The 17,302-nt window shown below is 50.5% G+C and overlaps 1 protein-coding gene across 3 annotated transcripts in view; it reads left to right on the top strand.

Annotated features, from left to right (window-relative positions):
• Nucleotides 1-108: 108 nt before the first annotated feature.
• The window catches only part of PYGB (glycogen phosphorylase B), a 36,090-nt gene continuing 18,896 nt past the window's right edge, over nucleotides 109-17,302 (top strand). The window contains exons 1-7 of one of the 3 annotated variants that reach the window (XM_034763927.1): nucleotides 109-390; nucleotides 6,296-6,397; nucleotides 7,003-7,068; nucleotides 11,370-11,448; nucleotides 12,954-13,057; nucleotides 13,949-14,080; nucleotides 16,301-16,412. In XM_034763927.1, the coding sequence (XP_034619818.1) occupies nucleotides 148-390; nucleotides 6,296-6,397; nucleotides 7,003-7,068; nucleotides 11,370-11,448; nucleotides 12,954-13,057; nucleotides 13,949-14,080; nucleotides 16,301-16,412 (838 nt within the window). In that variant the 5' untranslated portion in view covers nucleotides 109-147. Of the gene's footprint in view, nucleotides 391-5,945; nucleotides 6,118-6,295; nucleotides 6,398-7,002; nucleotides 7,069-11,369; nucleotides 11,449-12,953; nucleotides 13,058-13,948; nucleotides 14,081-16,300; nucleotides 16,413-17,302 lie in introns of those variants that run through there. The other 2 variants (XM_034763929.1, XM_034763928.1) reach the window with 2 other exon arrangements.

The raw sequence follows: 17,302 nt of genomic DNA, 5'->3' as shown, positions 1-17,302 counted from the left end.
GCCCGGCCCCCAGCGAGCCCCGAGCCCGCAACCCCCAACGCCCGGCCCGCAGCCTCCAGCCCCGCAACGCCCGGCCCGAGCGAGCCGCAGCCTCCAGCGAGCCCCGACCCCGCAACGCCCGGCCCGATCGAGCCCCGCATCCCGGCCATGGCGGCGGCCCGCAGCGACAGCGAGAAGCGGAAGCAGATCAGCGTGCGGGGCATTGCGGGGCTGGGCGACGTGGCCGAGGTGCGGAAAAGCTTCAACCGGCACCTGCACTTCACGCTGGTCAAGGACCGCAACGTGGCCACCCCCCGCGACTACTTCTTCGCGCTGGCGCACGCGGTGCGGGACCACCTGGTGGGGCGCTGGATCCGCACCCAGCAGTGCTACTACGAGCGGGACCCCAAGGTAGGGCCGGGCCGGGCGCGCAGAGCTGGGGGCGCATTGCGGGGGGACACGGGCTTTGCAGGGGGTGTCCGGCGGGGGTGCCCGGGGGGACGGGGGAGGCAGGCCCCGACTATCCGAACTGTCCCTATCAAATCAGGACATCTGCTCCTCCCGCCTGAGCCCCCATAAGCGGGGTGCCCCGCAGCTCTGCTCCCAGCAGCCCGGCTGGGCCGGGAGTGACCCGCCACGGTGAGGGGCTGGACAGGCAGGTGTCCAGCCCTGCAGCGCTGTCCCCAGTCCGTGGGGAGACGGTCACTTCTCCGAGACCCAGTGCCCGGATACGGGGTGCCCTGTCCTGCCTTCAGAGACCTTGGCACGCCGCACTCAGTCCAGCTTGTCTTTTGTGTGAGCAGCAATTCAGATTTGCATATTTTATTCTCCTGGCAGAGGTTTCTGAAGCCCAGGGAGGGCAAACCCAGCACTGCAACTTCCTAGAGGGTCAGGAATCCCTGATTTAAGAATGACAGATGGTGGCCACAGTGCTGCATTTTGCTGCCCGGTTTGGGGCTGGTTACTGCAATAACACAGTAATCTGTTTGGAAAGGGAGATGACAGCAATTGCGAAGGATGCAGAACAAGTACATCTAAGGCCTGCGTCGTTGTAGAATTGTATATCAAAAGAGCTGTCAGGTCATCTAGGCCAGCGGTTCTCAAACTTTAGCAACCTGAGGACCCCCATTTTGATTTTAAAAATTTTGGGGACCCCCAAGCTCCCCTGCTCAGCCCCAGGCCTCATCCCCACTCCACTCCTTCCCCCAGGGCCCCACCCCTTCCTCACCTCTTCCCACCCCCCACTCACTCCATCCCTCCTCCCTCCATCACTCGCTGTCCCCCACCCTCACTCGCTTTCACCAGGCTGGGGCGGGGGGTTGGGGTGCAGGATCTGGCTCTGGGAGGGAATTTGGGTGTGGGGGTGTGTGAGGTGCAGGGTCAGGGAGGGAGTTTGGGTGAGGGAGGGGTGTGGGCTGCGGGATCTGGGCGGTAGTCTGGATATGGGAGGGGGTGTGGGGTCTGGGTCTGGGAGGGAGTTTGGGTGCGGGGGGAGTGCGGGGTCACGTTTTGTGAGGGAGTTTGGGTGTGGGAGGGGATGCAGGGTCTGGGAGGGAATTCGGGTGCAGGCTCTGGGCTGGGGCAGGGGGTTGGCTGCAAGGATGTGCCGGCCACTTCCAGGAGTGGCGCAGAGTCAGGGCAGGTGGGAGCCTGCCTTAGCTCTGCTGTGCCGCCAGACTTTTAGTGCCTAAAATCTCCCGGTTTGGCTTCAGTAGCCTCCAGGAGATAGAGGGATGGGGAGGAGTTGATCAGTGGGGCCCGCGGACCCACCGGAATACCCTCGGGGACCCCAGTTTGAGAAATGCTGATCTAGTTCATCCCCTTGTCAGAGCAGGGTTGTTCCGTGTGTGGCTTCTAGAGCTTTGTCCAGTGTAGCTTTAAATGTGCCAAGTTGTGGGGCTGACCTAGATTCATAAATCTAGTCTGATCCTTATAACAGGAGACCAGAGAATTTCACCCAGTTCAGCGGGTTGTCTCCTTCATCCTTGTAGGGGGAAACGATGCTTGTTTAGTTCTTTTGGGGAACAGGAAAGAGAGAAAGCGGTACAAGAATGCAGCTGTGAAATGAACCACTCACTTGCATGTTACAGCAGAACAGCTGTATTACAAAGATCAGGAAATGTAACACTTGTCCGCTCAAATAATCAGCCTGGATTAAAGGCCAGTGCTTCTGAAAGGCTTCCATAGGCCAGGTAGGCCTTAGAAAAGTTTGCCAGAATAACTATACCAGCAAAGCCTCCTACTGTAATCACAGTTTATGCTGTCAGAAAAGTTCCTTTGCTGTTGTGGTCTATACCAGTTCGGCAAGCGAAATAAGACGTGTTGGCAAGAGCACCGTTATGCGGCTATTGCTGTGGCTACGTTAGAGATTTTGCTGGTATAGAAATGTGACACCCTCCTCTCCTCCCAAAAAATCATACTTTAGCCACTGCTTTTGCTCTGCCCACAAAAGTCTCTCATACAGACATGGTTATAGACTGCAGGGGGCATTGGACCAGGTACCGTTGCAGTACCCTGTGTTTGTTTCATGCATAATATACGCCCAATAGAGATTTAGATGAAGGGCGCATTCCATGATTTCTATCCCTCATTCAGAAGAGCAAATATGCACCATCCTTCCTCTTAATCCAGGGAGCTACAAGGAAGGAGAGAGTGTTTTGCAGGCGATTGACCGCATCACTTGGCACACTCAAAAACTAGGCTGGACAGAGGCTCACTAGGAGGCATACAGGGAAAAGTGTCTGAAGAAAGATTTAAAACATTGCATGGTCATATTTCCTCTCAGCTTAGTCAAATGAAGGCATGAAGTGATATGGGAACCTGCAGAAGACTATTAAAATGGAGAACATTAAAGACTCTTCTCTGTGCCTTTTGACACTTTTTATTCCCCTCATCTTGGCCAATGGAAATGGGCGAATCGGTTTCACTTCTGCTGCTAGACAGTTTCGAATTGATTTCACGGTCAGGTTCTCATACTAGCAGAGTGCTGTAATGTTTGAGTGCCAAAACTGCAGAGAAACAGGTATCTGTTTAAAAGAAAATTGTTTCTATTGTAATGAACATAAATGAATGGAAACACGTCTAAAGTTGTAAGCTTTTACGGAATCTCAAATTTAGGTCAAATTTGCCTTGAACGGTGTCGGTTTAACATAGGCTAGATTCTCAGCTGCGGTACACGCGCTGAGAATATGAACCTTGATTCATACATCCTGGTTTTCTTGCAGGACAGTTTCCTAGTGCTGTAAAAGGAGTGGTTTGGTTCTATGTCGCCCACTTCTTCTTATAGTTTGATTCACTCACATCCTGATATGAATCCTACAAATGGGCTTTATTTAGCATGCATCACACTGCAAAATCTGGCTCTTTTAAAACTAGGATGGTCTCCCAAACAAGTGCTCCTGCTTAGGCATGTTATACATGCTGGAAAGAATATAATAGCAACCCATGGCTGTGTACCAGTTGCTTATTTTAAAGGAATGAAACGTATTGAAGTCAGAGTGGGAGGGGACTAACCAATGTTATTGCTTATCCTACTTCCTTAACTTAGTGTTTTCCAAAGAAGAAATGATCCATAGAACGGATGCTGGTCAAATATTTATCCAGTGAGAAAATGGGCTCGGATAAAGCCATTTGCTGCAGACAGACTCATGGGAGCTGAGGGGAACATCTTCCCATATAACTTTTTGTTATCATGTTTATGTCCCTATCAAATATTAGTTAATATTGTTGCACTGTGCTGATCAGACAAGTATGGCTGTTTAACCCATAAATCCCCATGGCTCTTGTATTGTTGCAATGATGGTGTAGAAAGACAAGTGATATTTACAATAATGCCACAGTCTCAAAATTAAGGGTGGTTTGACGTACCAACCGGATCAATAATTCAAGTTACCCATTCGCTGTGTGAAATGAATTGCTGAAACGGAACAGTGGGGTAGATCTTTTTAGGATGCAATTCACCCCATGGCCCTCTATAACCAAAACCACTGCCAATAATTTTTGACACTCCCTGATTTCCAGCCATGACATTTTCTCAGCCCTAATCTGCCTCCGCAAGCCAAGTCTCCTGGCTTGTGATTCATTTAAAATTCCAGCCCTCCCCAAGAAACCCCAGAGGGATGCGTGTTAATGAAAATGGTTGTGGAAAGTTGAGTCCATATTTATTGAGCGTAACCCAGGCACTGCACTTTCCTTTTATTCCCAGACTCTCATAGTGGGTGATGGGCGTGGCACTGATTTATTTCTACACGTCTCAACAGGGGGGATAGCTCCTGGCATAGGCCTGATCAAAAGCCCGATGAAGACTCCCATTGACTTTGGATCAGGCCCGTGTTGATGAATACAATTAGGAATCTTAACTGAATGTGACAGGCCCTGTGCGTGGCATTTCAGCTGCGAAAAAGCAGCACTTCACTGTGAAGAACGGTTTTATAAATATACAGCTAGGCCTCCCAGATCACTTGTGTTCTAAGTTAATTGGGGAAACAATCTTATCAGAAAATGGCAGCATTTTGCTGTAGCAAAATCATGCTCTGGGCAGAGATAGGCACAGGGACACTCGGCTGACAAGTTCCTCACAAGAATCTCTCTGACAAACAAAACGTGGTCCATGTTACGCAACAGGCGGCAGGGCTACAATTCAGGAAAGCCTCCCTATCGCGGGAGGGGCCTCACCTTAACTGATTTCAAGGGGCTTAAGCGTGTGTTCACTAGAGCCAGGCAGGAGTTTTTGGATGGAACTTTTTTTGGTCAGATAATGTCAATCCAATGAAAGTGAGACTTTTTGCAGGAATGTACCAGTTTCAATCCAATTTTTGGGAAAGATTTCTCAGACCTAGGATGGGATTCCTGGTGAAAACTGGGGAGAGAAAGAGAGAGACCCACCCTAGAATAGCCAATAGCCTAATGGTTAGCACACTTGGACTGGAACCCAGGTCCAGGTCTGGGCTTGCCTGATTCAGACCACGGACTTGAATCTGGGCCTCCCACATCACAGGGGCGTGCTCGCTTTCTTTCTCAAAAACAAAACAAAACACACCCCAAAAAACAAAAAAACTTCCAAGGGTCTTGTTTTGTCCCAATGCGGAAAAGGGAAAACAATTCCCTCCCCAGCTCTAGTGCTGTCCTGAATCGAGGCGAGCTGAGAATTGCATCTGAGCACAGAGACCTGACGTGAACCTTCTTCACAATGAAGTGTATTCCGTTAGGAGGGACTGCTTGATGGCTGCATGCCTCCTTTTGGGGAGGAACACATGGGGGACATTGCTGGTAGGACGCTCTTCAGAAACTGTTCTTTGAAAGGCAAAGCAAGGCACACCGGAACATGAGCTTGGTGCTCGCATGGGGCAAGTATGCAGTGTGGGAGTCACTGGTGCTCTCACACCAATAACTAATACAATGAACGATATTTTTATAGCTTTTCCAGCCTGCTTTAAAACACCCCACACTTGATGGCTTACCAGGGACTGGCTTTATTAACAAGGAGATGAAAACAAAGATCACCAAAATTCATGGCAAATATTCTTCCCAGGCTTGGCAGCTCCTAGGGTGAGATGAGGTCGTGTCCCTCCCACCTCTCTCCTATCTGAGTAGGATAATGAGTCAGAGTCAGCAGAACCCACTTAACATTCCCCAGCGGGATCAACATCTGCTAACAAGGGGGGGTGTTTTCTGGCAAAGGATCCGACCCTGCTGCTGCTGGGTATAGGGGAGGACGCAGTCCCTCCATGTGAAATACAACCCCCGCTCTTTAGATCTGAGGGGCAAGAACGGGGGGACGGTTCCCGTTCCCGGGGTCTGGTGGAGTGTGTCCCTCTCTGCACATTGCTCAGACGTCCTTCTGAGGCAGGATCAGTGCTTGGCTCAAAGTCAGAAGAGCTATTGAGAGAGAGAGCACAGATTCAGAAACAAAGATTCATAGATTCCCAGGCCAGAAGGGACTATTGTGACCATCTAGCCTGACCTCCTGTATCACCCAGGCCAGAGAACGTCCCCAGAGCAATTCCTAGAGCAGAGCTTTTTGAAAAACATCCCATCCGGAGTTAAAACTTGCCAGAGTTGGAGACTCCACCACAGCCCTTTGTAACTTGTTCCAGTGCTAATTGTCCTTGCTGTTAGCACGTCCTGGAGTAAGAGGCGGTATGTCTGTCAATGGACCTGATTGCGTTTTTGCAGTCTTGATTGTGCATTAGCATTAGTTTTTCTTCATAGAATATGTACATTTCACCTCCGTATTCAGCCCCCTTTGTGTTGAAAGTCTCAGCCTGAGAAGTAAAATTAATTTTCTTCCTTCTGTCCTTTTGATGTATTCCACCAGCGTATTTATTACCTGTCTCTGGAATTCTACATGGGCCGCACCCTGCAGAATACAATGGTGAACCTGGGTATGCAGAATGTCTGTGATGAAGCCATTTACCAGGTAAATTTCTCTGGCAAGTCCTGGTTAGAGTTGAGCAAAACTTTTTTGCCAAAATTTGTTTAGAAAGAAAATTGATTTTGACAAAACTAATTTTTTTAAGCCGTGTCTGCTTTCTATGGAAAATTTTGATTTTTTTCCATCAAAAAGCCAAACTCCTGTAAATGAAAGTATTTCCTCCTGGGAGTTGTGGTTTGGTTTTCTCATGTCCCCATTCTCCTAAATGGGTTGTGCTCCCGACCCAGACACATTTCCCATAATGCATGATAGCTAAGGATTCCCATGATGCAACTGCCTGCTATCACCAGGAGGGGAGATCACGGTGCATGGTTGGAAATGTAGTCTGACCAGGGAGCTGAGCCTGGAGAGAAGAATGGGAACATGAGAGGCTTTTCCTACAACTCTCATGAGGCACCACCGCAGCATTTCCTAGTAGAAATATTTCAGGTTTTGGTTTTAAAAAAAAAAAAAGAAAAGCTTTGTTTGTCACTGAAAAGTCACTTTTTGTTGAATTTTCTACAGAAAACGATGTGTGTTTTCATTTTTGTCAACATTTCCCCAGAAGAAAGCCCATTTTCCAGCCAGCTCCCTTCCCCGTTTTCTCTTAGCATCAGTTGGGACCCACAGGGTCTGATGAAGCTCTGACTGAAGACAGTGGCAAAACACCAGTCCAGGTCAGTGATGCCGCTGGATAATGGTTCGGGGCTTGATCTTGCAAGGCATTGAGCACTTTGCACACGACAGTGAAATGTTTAGACGCGCTTAACTACAACCACACTCGCATAGTCCCACGTAGAGCTGGTCAAAACCAGTGAAATGTGAATGAAAATGTTCACGACTTTTTTTTTTTAATTGATTTTTCAAAAGTTGGTCAAATCTTTTCAATTTTCAATCAGCTCTATAACTTGTCAGAAAAGTGAAAAACTTCTCATTAAAATGTCGGTACTTTTGGGGGCGGAGGGGAAGTTGGTCAAAGGTCGTTATTCTGATGAAAAAAATAACCAAAAAATTGGAAACAGAAACATTTCAATGAATACCCGTGCAGTCACCCACAACAAAACGTTATTCACGCGAATGCAGCTCGGAAGATCAGGGCCTATTATGGCACGTTTTGCATGATGCGATTTCTGTAATAAAAGCTTCTCTTAAGAACTCATGTTTTTTGTCACCCTGGCCTAAAAACCCGGCCTCTTTAGGGTGTCGCTTTCTCCCAGGCCTGCTGCCTGGGGGCTCACAAAAGTCACTCTCTGAATCCAGGCTGCCTGTATGTCCCCCAGCAGGCCTGGCTTTGAGTCACATGCTCCCATCACATGACCTTGGACTCACTCCCTTCACCTGGGGAGTTTCTAGGGTTGCCAAGCCTCCAGGATTGTCCTGGAGTCTCCAGGAATTAAAGATTAACTTTTAATTAAAGATGCTGTCATGTGTTGAAACCTCGAGGAATACGTCCAATCAGAATTGGTAACCCTAGCTACACCTGGCACAGGTGAGGCTAAGTCCCAGGACTCTTAAAGGGCCGGCATGCCCTGTGACAATCCCCTTCAAAAGCTTTCTGTCCCTTACGCCGATCCGTACTAGGCCAGTGGAAATGTATCGCTCCTGTTTAAATGTCCTGCTCCAGGGCTTTTGCCTGGGACCGGGCACCTGTTATGATCTGGGTCCAAAGCCAGACCATCCCCTGCCCAGCGGGGCTCTTGTGCGCGTGCAGCCATTCATCAGGCAGCTGAGGCCTCTCATTTGCACCAGTGTAACTCCCTGGCCTCAGTGTAGTTACTTGTACTTTATACCAGGGGGAGTGAGTGGAGACTCAGGCCCAAGGTTTGACGCCCCACTGGGAGGCTTTCTGCCGAGTTTGGTGGGTGCTGGAGCCGGCCGGCAGAGCCCAGACACTGCTGCAGCCTGCTCCAGGGCACCAGGCCCAGACCCTCGGTTAGCTCCCATTGATGTCAGTGTCGTTCGGCGCCTGAATCCCTCTGGGAATCCGGGCTGTAGAGCCTACGCATTGTGACAGCTTGTTACGAAGTGTCTGTGACCCGGGCGTGGTGCGGCCCTGTGCAAAGCATGGCCCCCTTGGGACTGGAAGCATCGGAGCAGTCCCTCCTCTCCCCCTCTCCCACAGTTGTGCAGTGCTTCTGTAACAGACCCACTTTCCATTTGAAGACTGACTGCTTTACACAGACCCCTGTCAGGGAGGGTCTCGGTTTACTGAATCCTGCCTCAGCACAGGGGGCTGGACGAGGTGGGCTCTTCTAGCCCCATGTGTCTGAGTCTGTCATTCCTGTGACTGAATCCCCGCCTGGCTCCACTCCGGCTCCCCCCAGCTTCCCTGGAGTTGCCTCTTCCAGAAGAGAATCTGTGTGGAGGAGGAACCGGGCAGGAGTCTGTCAAAACCCAGGGGCAGGCAGGGAAATGCAAACCCATGTGACTCATCATTGTTTTGTAGCCTCACAAGGGTCCTCATGTCACGGACCAGGGCAGCGGCGTGACCCTGCCCTCCAGAGCTGACAGCCTAACCAGACAGAACAAACGGAGAATCAGGAATGGGGATGTAACATAGACATGTGGCCCATGTCTTATCCGCATCACTGTTCTCTCTCTCTCTCTCTCTCTCTAATTCCTCCCCCTTGTGCCATCGGTAACCAAACCAAACGGCTTGTGCAAAGCTCATTAATTTTACAGCATCCTGAAGTTTCCATCTAATCTACCCACGTTTGGTCTAATGTTATTGCTCCCTTGAAAGTACCATGACTCATGAAAGCTAGTGACTTTGGCAGAGGCCCCAGTATCCCTCTGTCCTTGAAGCAAGTCTGATACACACATACATTTCAAGCTATCATCCAGCTCGTTAAAGATTCAAGAGGCTGGGCTTGGCTTGGGGATATTTTTGTTTCAGAGGTTGTTGATCGTAACAAAGCTTTTGTGATGGAAAACGGTTGCTGCAGGATCTGTCTGCAGTGTGCGATGCGCAGGCTGCCGGTAACACAATACACTGCAATGGGAGGAGGGTCCATGAGGAATAAACTCGAAACCTCTTCATGCAGTAGCTTCCTCTGCTAGTAATAGGGGGCTTAGGCCCCGATCCTGCTCATGGCACGTGCACATGGCACTGCACTTTCCCCGAGCCCCACTGGGACTCTGCCCACACTGAGGTCATTCCGGGATCAGGGCCTTGTCACATGGGCCCTCAGTCTCCTTTTGCTACCTGGCCTTTGCTCACAACTGCAGCTCAGTAAAGCCTCCTGGAAATTAAGCCCAGCAAGCCGAGATAGCGTGACTTGGAGAGGTGTTGAGCAATCCATTCCTGTGCTAGTCCCGCTGAAGGAGGAGACAGTGAGGCTACATCTACACTACAGGGGGGAGTCGATTTAAGATACGCAAATTCAGCTACGTGAATAGTGTAGCTGAATTCGACGTATTGCAGCTGACTTACCCCGCTGTGAGGACCGCGGCAAAATCGACCTCCGTGGCTTCCCGTCGACAGCGCTTACTCCCACCTCCGCTGGTGGAGTAAGAGCGTCGATTCGGGGATCGATTTATCCCGTCCCAACGGGACGCGATAAATCGATCCCCAAGAGATCGATTTCTACCCGCCGATTCAGGCGGGTAGTGTAGACCTAGCCCTAGTGTGGACACAGTTATACCAGTATAAAAGTGCTTTATAGCAGTGCAGCTATTCCAGTACCGGGAAGGGGAATAAGCTATACCAGTGTAAGGCACCTTTGTGCCAGTATGACTGCCTCCACGCGAGGGATTATTTTGGTAAAATAATCACACCCAGAACTGCTCCTCCATATGTGGACAGCAAACATGGCAGCCTCGTCTCTGATCCCACTCTGCTCTCGGTAACCAGCTATCCCCAGATTTAAAGTGAATTTAAAGTGGAATTAGAAGAGATGATAGAAAACCAGGATTTCTGTCCTGCGGGAAATTCCAACAGTTCAACATTTGTTTTCATCCTGATTTCAAATATTGAAACTTCTGATGGAATAGAAAGTTCTGGAAAAATCTCAATTCAGAAACATCAGAATGTTTTGTTTCAGGTCCACATTAATCTCTGCACCCCTCTGAGCCTGCTCTGTTACCTCCTGGGAGTTGTAGTTTTGAGTCCTTTTTGCTCCCAGTCTCTCTTGTGGGCCTTGTTCCCCCATTAGACTACATCTCCCATGATGCACTCTGGCAGATGCAGAGATTAATGCAGATCTGAAATGAAGCATTTTGCTTCCATTTTTCCCAATGGAAAATTCTGCCGAAATGGATCTTTTCCCACCAAAAATTTCAACTTTGACAAAACCCCATTTTCCGATGGGAAAAGGTCGTCTTTGACGTTTTCAGCCAGCCCTAGGCATTAGTTTTAGTGATGGGAGTGGAGACTTGGCCTTCTTGAGTGGCTGTGGAGAAGGTGGGCGAAGGGGAGATTGATGCTGGGGGTAGGTCAGCGGACAGTTTTGGAAGGTCAGAAGCTGAAGCAGCCATATTTGTTGCTGGCTTTCAGCTGGGAAGTTCTGAGCCAGAACATTGAGGGACATTCCAGCATAGCAGGAATAACTTGCAAGGTCAACCTGTGACCTTGGCATTAACCATATTCTGGGCTAAGAAACCCCCGGGCCCCAGAATCTTTCGAGGCTCAGGGTACAGTTACTAACCCTGGAAAGAAGGAGCATCCTCAAATCGTTATGCAAATAAGCCAGCAGTGATTGATTGGCTGATTGCCATCCCTTCCTGGATTAGAGGTCTTTGTAGTTTTGGAGGTTGCCAGCCAAGAAGCGTTTGTGGTTTGCTGTAGCTAAGGAAACCTGCAGATCCTAATAAAAATGAGGTTGGAAGTGGGATAGGGTTGTTTGTCAGAGGAATTAGCTGGCTGGGGGGGAGAGATGCCTGGGTATGTTTTTCTCCCCTTCGGAGGGCTGCAGGGAAGCATGTCTCAGGGCTCTGTGGGGGTGATGCCCTGGCGCTGAAGTTGCTGCTTTCTCAACAGCTGGGTCTGGACTTGGAGGAGCTGGAAGAAATCGAAGAAGATGCTGGCCTGGGTAACGGAGGGCTGGGTCGCCTGGCAGGTAACGCCCTGTTCTTTGTAGTCCCCGTGATACCCTCTGCAAGGCTTGGCTGTCTGGCAGTGCTGGCCCCTGCCCTCCCCGATTAGCCCCCCTCTACAAAGGGCAATTAACTGCATCTAACAACTGTGGTTTAGGCACAGCTGCCCAAGTCTGGGCTAGCACTGGAGGAGGCCCAAGGCCTTGCCTACACTAGCCTTTCTCCCCCGCCCCCAAATTTGCTGTCCTTGCTAACACGGGTGCAGTTCTAGTGTAGACAAGGTGCCAGCATCTGCCGTCATTTTAGCTAGTGTGTCACCTCGACCTGCTGCAGCGAGGTTACTTGACGTGCTGGGGTCAGTCCACACTAGTGTTGCTGCGGGAGCAGCCGTGGGAAGTTGAAAGCCCTGGGTTAGCTCAGGGAGAGCCCGGGACGAGGACTTGGTTTTAACTGGATTATAAAACAGCTTGACCCCCGCCAGGCCGTGCTCGGGTCCGTTTTGGCCACAGCTGTGCTGAACTCACATTGAGACAGGGCTGTTGAACTGTTCTTTGCCCTGGGACTGTCCCCATCGCTGTTCAGCACCCTGCAGCCCTGTGTCAAGACCAGCTCTTGCTGCTCCCGTCCACCTTAGGGCTGGTTGTTAGCCACAGAGTCCTGACACACAATTACTAGTGCTGTGGATGCTAGTAAAAGTCACACTTGGTGTCCCTTTATAACGAGTAGCTGGCTAGCCCCAGCGCGCCCCTGGGAGGCATGTCTGGAATCGATATCCGCTTTCTGCATCACGCCCAAGCCTCCGGTCACTGCCCCCACCAGGAGCATGGGAAAATGCCCCCCAGCTCCTAGGCTTGCTTCCAGTTCCGCCTCCCTGCTTCCCCTTGGAAGGAGACGGCGGGGCTCAGATAGCCCCTAGCACCCGTCTCGGTGGTGAGAGGCGGCAGAGGGAAGCTGGGGCCCTGCCAGACCTGCCTATGGGTATTTGGCTAAGAACCAAAGAAACAATCGTGTACGGGGGGCATAAAAATACAAAGTGGGTTCCCCTAAAACAGCTCCCCCAAATCCATCAATCCCTCCCCCTCCCAGGTGCACACGTGTGTACACACACCTCATCCATTCTCCCAACGAATCCATCAGTTCCTGCCCTCCGCACAAGCTCCTTGGAGAACGGATCAATCTCTGCCCCCACAAATGGAGCCCAACGGGGGTCAGATTCTGCACACACACCCCCTCGGAGTGCCACCGTGCTCTCTGATGTCAGGGCGGCTACTTCTTGGGACTGTTGCACAGTCTAATCCAAAGTAGGCTAGAAATTCACAACACCCCCCCACACACACACACTCCTCAGCCCTTTGGTTGTGCACAAGTTTTGAAAAATTCCGAGTCCCAAAAAGGAAAAGCTGCGGGTTGTCTCGGGCCCGTAGCCCCGTGCGAGTCACAGGGCTGAGATGTGGACACGGGCCCGGGTCTCCTCGCTGGGTTTCTGAAAACCTGCTCCTAAGAGGGATCTTTTGCTTTGATGTTTCAGCTTGCTTCCTCGACTCCATGGCGACGCTGGGGCTGGCAGCCTATGGCTACGGGATCCGATACGAATTTGGCATATTTAATCAGAAGATTCTCGATGGCTGGCAGGTCTGTCGGTGGGGCAGTTCAGCATTCGGTTTGTAACGTTCCCTTTGATTGTTCTGGCAATCGATCATGGATGGTATTGTCGCGCCTAACGGCCCAATGGAGAGCAGAGCCCCTTCTGTGTGGTGCTGTGCAGACACGTAGGGAGAGGTCGTCCTTGCCCCACAGATCTTGCAGTCTGAATAGACCGAGGGTGGAGAACCGAGGCCCAGGCAGATGAAGTGCCGTGTCCGAGGTCACACATGGCATCTGTGGCAGAGCTGGGAACGGAGCCCGGATCTCCAGCGTGCCAGTGCAGGGCCGGTTCCTCTGTGTATTGTGACAGACAGCAGCTTACGTTACTGACCCAAATGATTGTGCCGTTCATTGTTACTCACGCTAGCCCTGCAAAGCCAGCCCAGTAATGGGAGAAAGGGCTGGATTCTTTGCTGGCGTGAGCACCGCAACACACTGCAGAATCTTGACTGCGGCTGATGGTTCATGAGCAAAGGAAGCGCTGGACAGGTGTTCAGATTGCTGGTGGAGTCTGCAGGGTGACTAGGCAGACAGAGCCCTGTCTTTTTACTCTAAGCTGTGCCCATTGGGCAGACGAATCAAGGAGGCACAACCAACATGGACGCCCATGCTGCTGTCTAGAGTTACTGGCCAGATCCTCAGCTGGTGTGAATGGAACAGCTCCATGCGATCAGTGGAGTGCACCGATCTGCACCAGTGGGGGATCCGGCCATTAATGGTTCGGGGTTCAGGGAGGTTCACGTGTCTCATTTAAAAAAACCCCAAGCTTTAAAAAGGAGTTTTAAAAAGTTTTTAAATGCCGATTACAAGAATCTCCTTCTTAGCAGAGCCCTAGTTCGGCCATGGCTAGAATAACCGTCTATTGCTGGTATGTTTTAGGTGGAGGAAGCCGATGATTGGCTGCGCTATGGCAACCCCTGGGAAAAAGCCCGCCCTGAGTATATGCTTCCTGTGCATTTCTACGGCCGAGTGGAGCACACTGCGGAGGGCGTGAAGTGGATCGATACTCAGGTATAAAGATCCCCACTCACTTTGGGAATGGTAGTGACATGCCCAGATGCGACCAGGGAGGGACCCTGGTCTGTCCAGAACTAAGTTTGAAGCTGGGTCTCTCGTTAGAAACGTGATCCCAGCCCCACTCCCGGCTTTGCCAACTCTAAACCAAACTGCCTACAGTTTCACACGATGATCCTTTGCCAAGACAAATCAGGCAGGCGGCAGTAACATACGTAGCATCAAACTGTTCAGGGCCCGATTCTCCCTTGACTTACACAGACTTCAGTGGAGCCGCTCCGGATTTACACCAGTGCAGGTTGGTGGGGATTTAGACTCATGGTGGGTGGTTTATTTTTCTTCCCTCAATTTGGGACAAATCTTCCAACCCTTTTTTCTGGCTATGTATATCTCAAAGACCGTGTTTGTGAGATTTTTTTATGGGATTTTTCTGTGACTTTAGGTAGTCTGGAAGGTTTGGGTGGAGAAGATTAGTTAGTTGTTATTTGCAGTTGCTGGATATGTTCTTTTATCCTGTGTTTTGTACAGCGCCTAGCACATTTGGGCCCTAAACCCTGAGTGGCACTGATGGAAGTGAGAGTAGCGCTATGAAGAGAGAAGCAGACGGTGTTTAAAATGATAGACCATAATATTGCTAGGGGAGCCAAGTGACCTAAACAACAGGGGTAAAATCCTGGCCCCATTGAAGTCAATGGCAGTTTGGGGTCATTCTGGGTCATTCTGGACCCACTGAAGTGGGTCCAGAATTTCACACCTGGCTTGAAATGTTTGATTTCCGGGTGTTTTAATAAGTGTGAATTTCTAAGATCTGGTCTTTGAATCCAGAAGTTGCCAGATAACAGTGCATATTGCATTTAGTCCTGGGTGCTTTCCCAGAGAGGCACCCAACAGGAGAGAAGGCGAGTCTTCCTCCCATACAATTTACATACCACCTGCTGGACCAGAGCCTGGCCTCTACTGCGTGCTCCCTAGACAAGAGGGAAGATGCTCCGGGGGGTAAGGCTGGGAACAGGGAGACCTGTATGTCTGCCACAATTCCCTGTGTGAGGCTGGGCTAGTCAGTTGATCTCTCTGTGCCTCAGTTTACTAACCGATGTGAGTTCGGAGTGAGCCTTTCTGTTCCGGCTGCTGATGCTGCTCGTTCTCAGAGCAGCAGCGCGAGCTCTAGGTCTCTGCTGGTAAATAGGAAGGGCCCAGCGGCTGAGTCACACAGCAGCATATGTTGCAGGGGAATGTGATGTGTGGGTGGAAATAAACATTAACTGATGGCCTGGCAGCTTGGGACCAGATTTTCGAGTGCTCAGCTCCCAGATCCGGAGCTGGATTTTCAAAAGGACTCGGCTCCCGGTTAGGCACCTAAATTGATTTTCACAAATGCCAGCGGCACCCGAGTGCTAAGCATTGCCCCTCCGTCTCGGGAGCTAGCGGGAATAAAACCAGCCTTGCCTGGGAAGGAGCACGTGGGTCTGACGGTGTAACACAGCTCATTCAAGCTTCGTGACCCTCCTCCTTGGACCCCTTCTCCCAAAGCCTGCAGGTAAAAGGCTGTTTGTTGTAATTGCCAGCCCCACAAACTCATCCTGGGCTGTCAGTGTGACCACTCTTTCCACTGGATTGCGAGGCTCAGGAAATTTGGTGCTTTCATTAAAGCCCCAGCTCCTGGAGTCAGGTGGTTCTGAGAGACTCACTGCTTTTTAAAATGAGAGCTAGAAGTGTCTAATCCTCACGGGAGTGGGGAAAAGCTTGAAAATACGAATTCTGAAGGCTCAAATACCAGAAGACAAACAGAGAACAAAAGCCTTTCTGTAGTGGGGGTTTTTACCCATCTATAGCAGAGAGATAATTTTATATTGAATTCTGCAGGATGGTTTGGATTTTAATGGCCACTGAGGTACATTTATAACACGTGAATGAATAATTAATAGATGTTTTAAAAAATGGTTAAGCAGTTCTAAAGGTCAACAGGTTGCTTATGATCATCGATAGCACCTTTTACTGATGTGCTAGTTTCAATCTATAACACGTGCTGCTTGGATGCTGTTGCTACAAGAATAAGAATACACTATGTCTATTCATCACTTATTAACCCTTATAAACTATGTATAAACTATTTATAAATGTACGTGCACACACACGAGTTTGGGTTGTTTTCTTGCCCGTTTTGTACCCTGAGGACATCCTGTAGCTAATTGGAAGTGACGTATTCTCCTCTTACAGGTAGTTCTTGCCATGCCTTATGATACCCCCGTGCCAGGATACAAGAACAACACCGTGAACACAATGAGACTGTGGTCTGCCAAAGCACCCAATGACTTCAACCTTCAGGAGTGTAAGTGCTGTCTCTCTGCAGTCTCTGTTCATTGCTTACCTTGGACGCTCGCTGGGGCAGGGAGGGTCTCTGGGGTGTGTGTGTGTGTGTGCATATACAGCACCTGGCAGAGTGGGGCCCCAGATACAATCACACACACTGTAAATGAAACATAACACACGAGGGTATATTTAAATCAGTCCTCCCACTTTGTTAGGGAAGGGCTGGCATCTCTGGCCAAAATAAAAATTGTTCTGAATCTTCAGATGTCAGTTCTATTGGAGGGCAAGTAAATTTGAGCCTTCAGTCCACTTACCTGCAATGCAGGTGTGGAGCAATGAGGCCAGGCTGCCAGGTGTCACACACCCCATGCCACAGTCTGTATTTCCCAGCCCTGCCCGCATGCCTGCAGCTCCACCTGAAGGGGCCAGAAACTGCAGTTCCACCTGTGGCTGCTAGAGGCCACCATTGAGCCTGCCTCAGGTTGCTGGTCTGCTTCTCTCTGGCTTCATGCTGCTGGAGGCTGCTGCGTGAGGAGTGGTGGTGGCAGCGGTGGGGAAGAAAACGAGCTCGGTGCCAAGCTCCCCCTGCCAGACCCTGGGGCCTCAGGAAGTCCTCTTTCCCCTGCTGAGGGACTCTAGCTCTTCTCCTAGACAGCACCTGCCTATCGCAGCACCCACCCACCTGTCCCAGACACCCCACTACTCACCTACCCCAGACATCCCAGCACCCCCTCTCTACACAGCCACCCCCTGACTGCAGCTAGCCCCCATTGTCCCTGATGCCCCAGCATCCATCCACTAAACTTGGACAGCTTCTAGCTACCCCTGTTCCCCTCCCCCACCACCCTAGGACACCCTCCCACCTACCCACCTACCCCTGTTCCTGCCCAGCCTCAGAGCTGCCAAGTT

Source organism: Trachemys scripta, chromosome 3 (genome assembly GCF_013100865.1).
Source record: "Trachemys scripta elegans isolate TJP31775 chromosome 3, CAS_Tse_1.0, whole genome shotgun sequence".
NCBI lineage: Eukaryota > Metazoa > Chordata > Testudines > Emydidae > Trachemys > Trachemys scripta.
The sequence above is the reverse complement of the archived record's forward strand: the minus strand, read 5'-3'. Positions and strand labels throughout refer to the sequence as shown.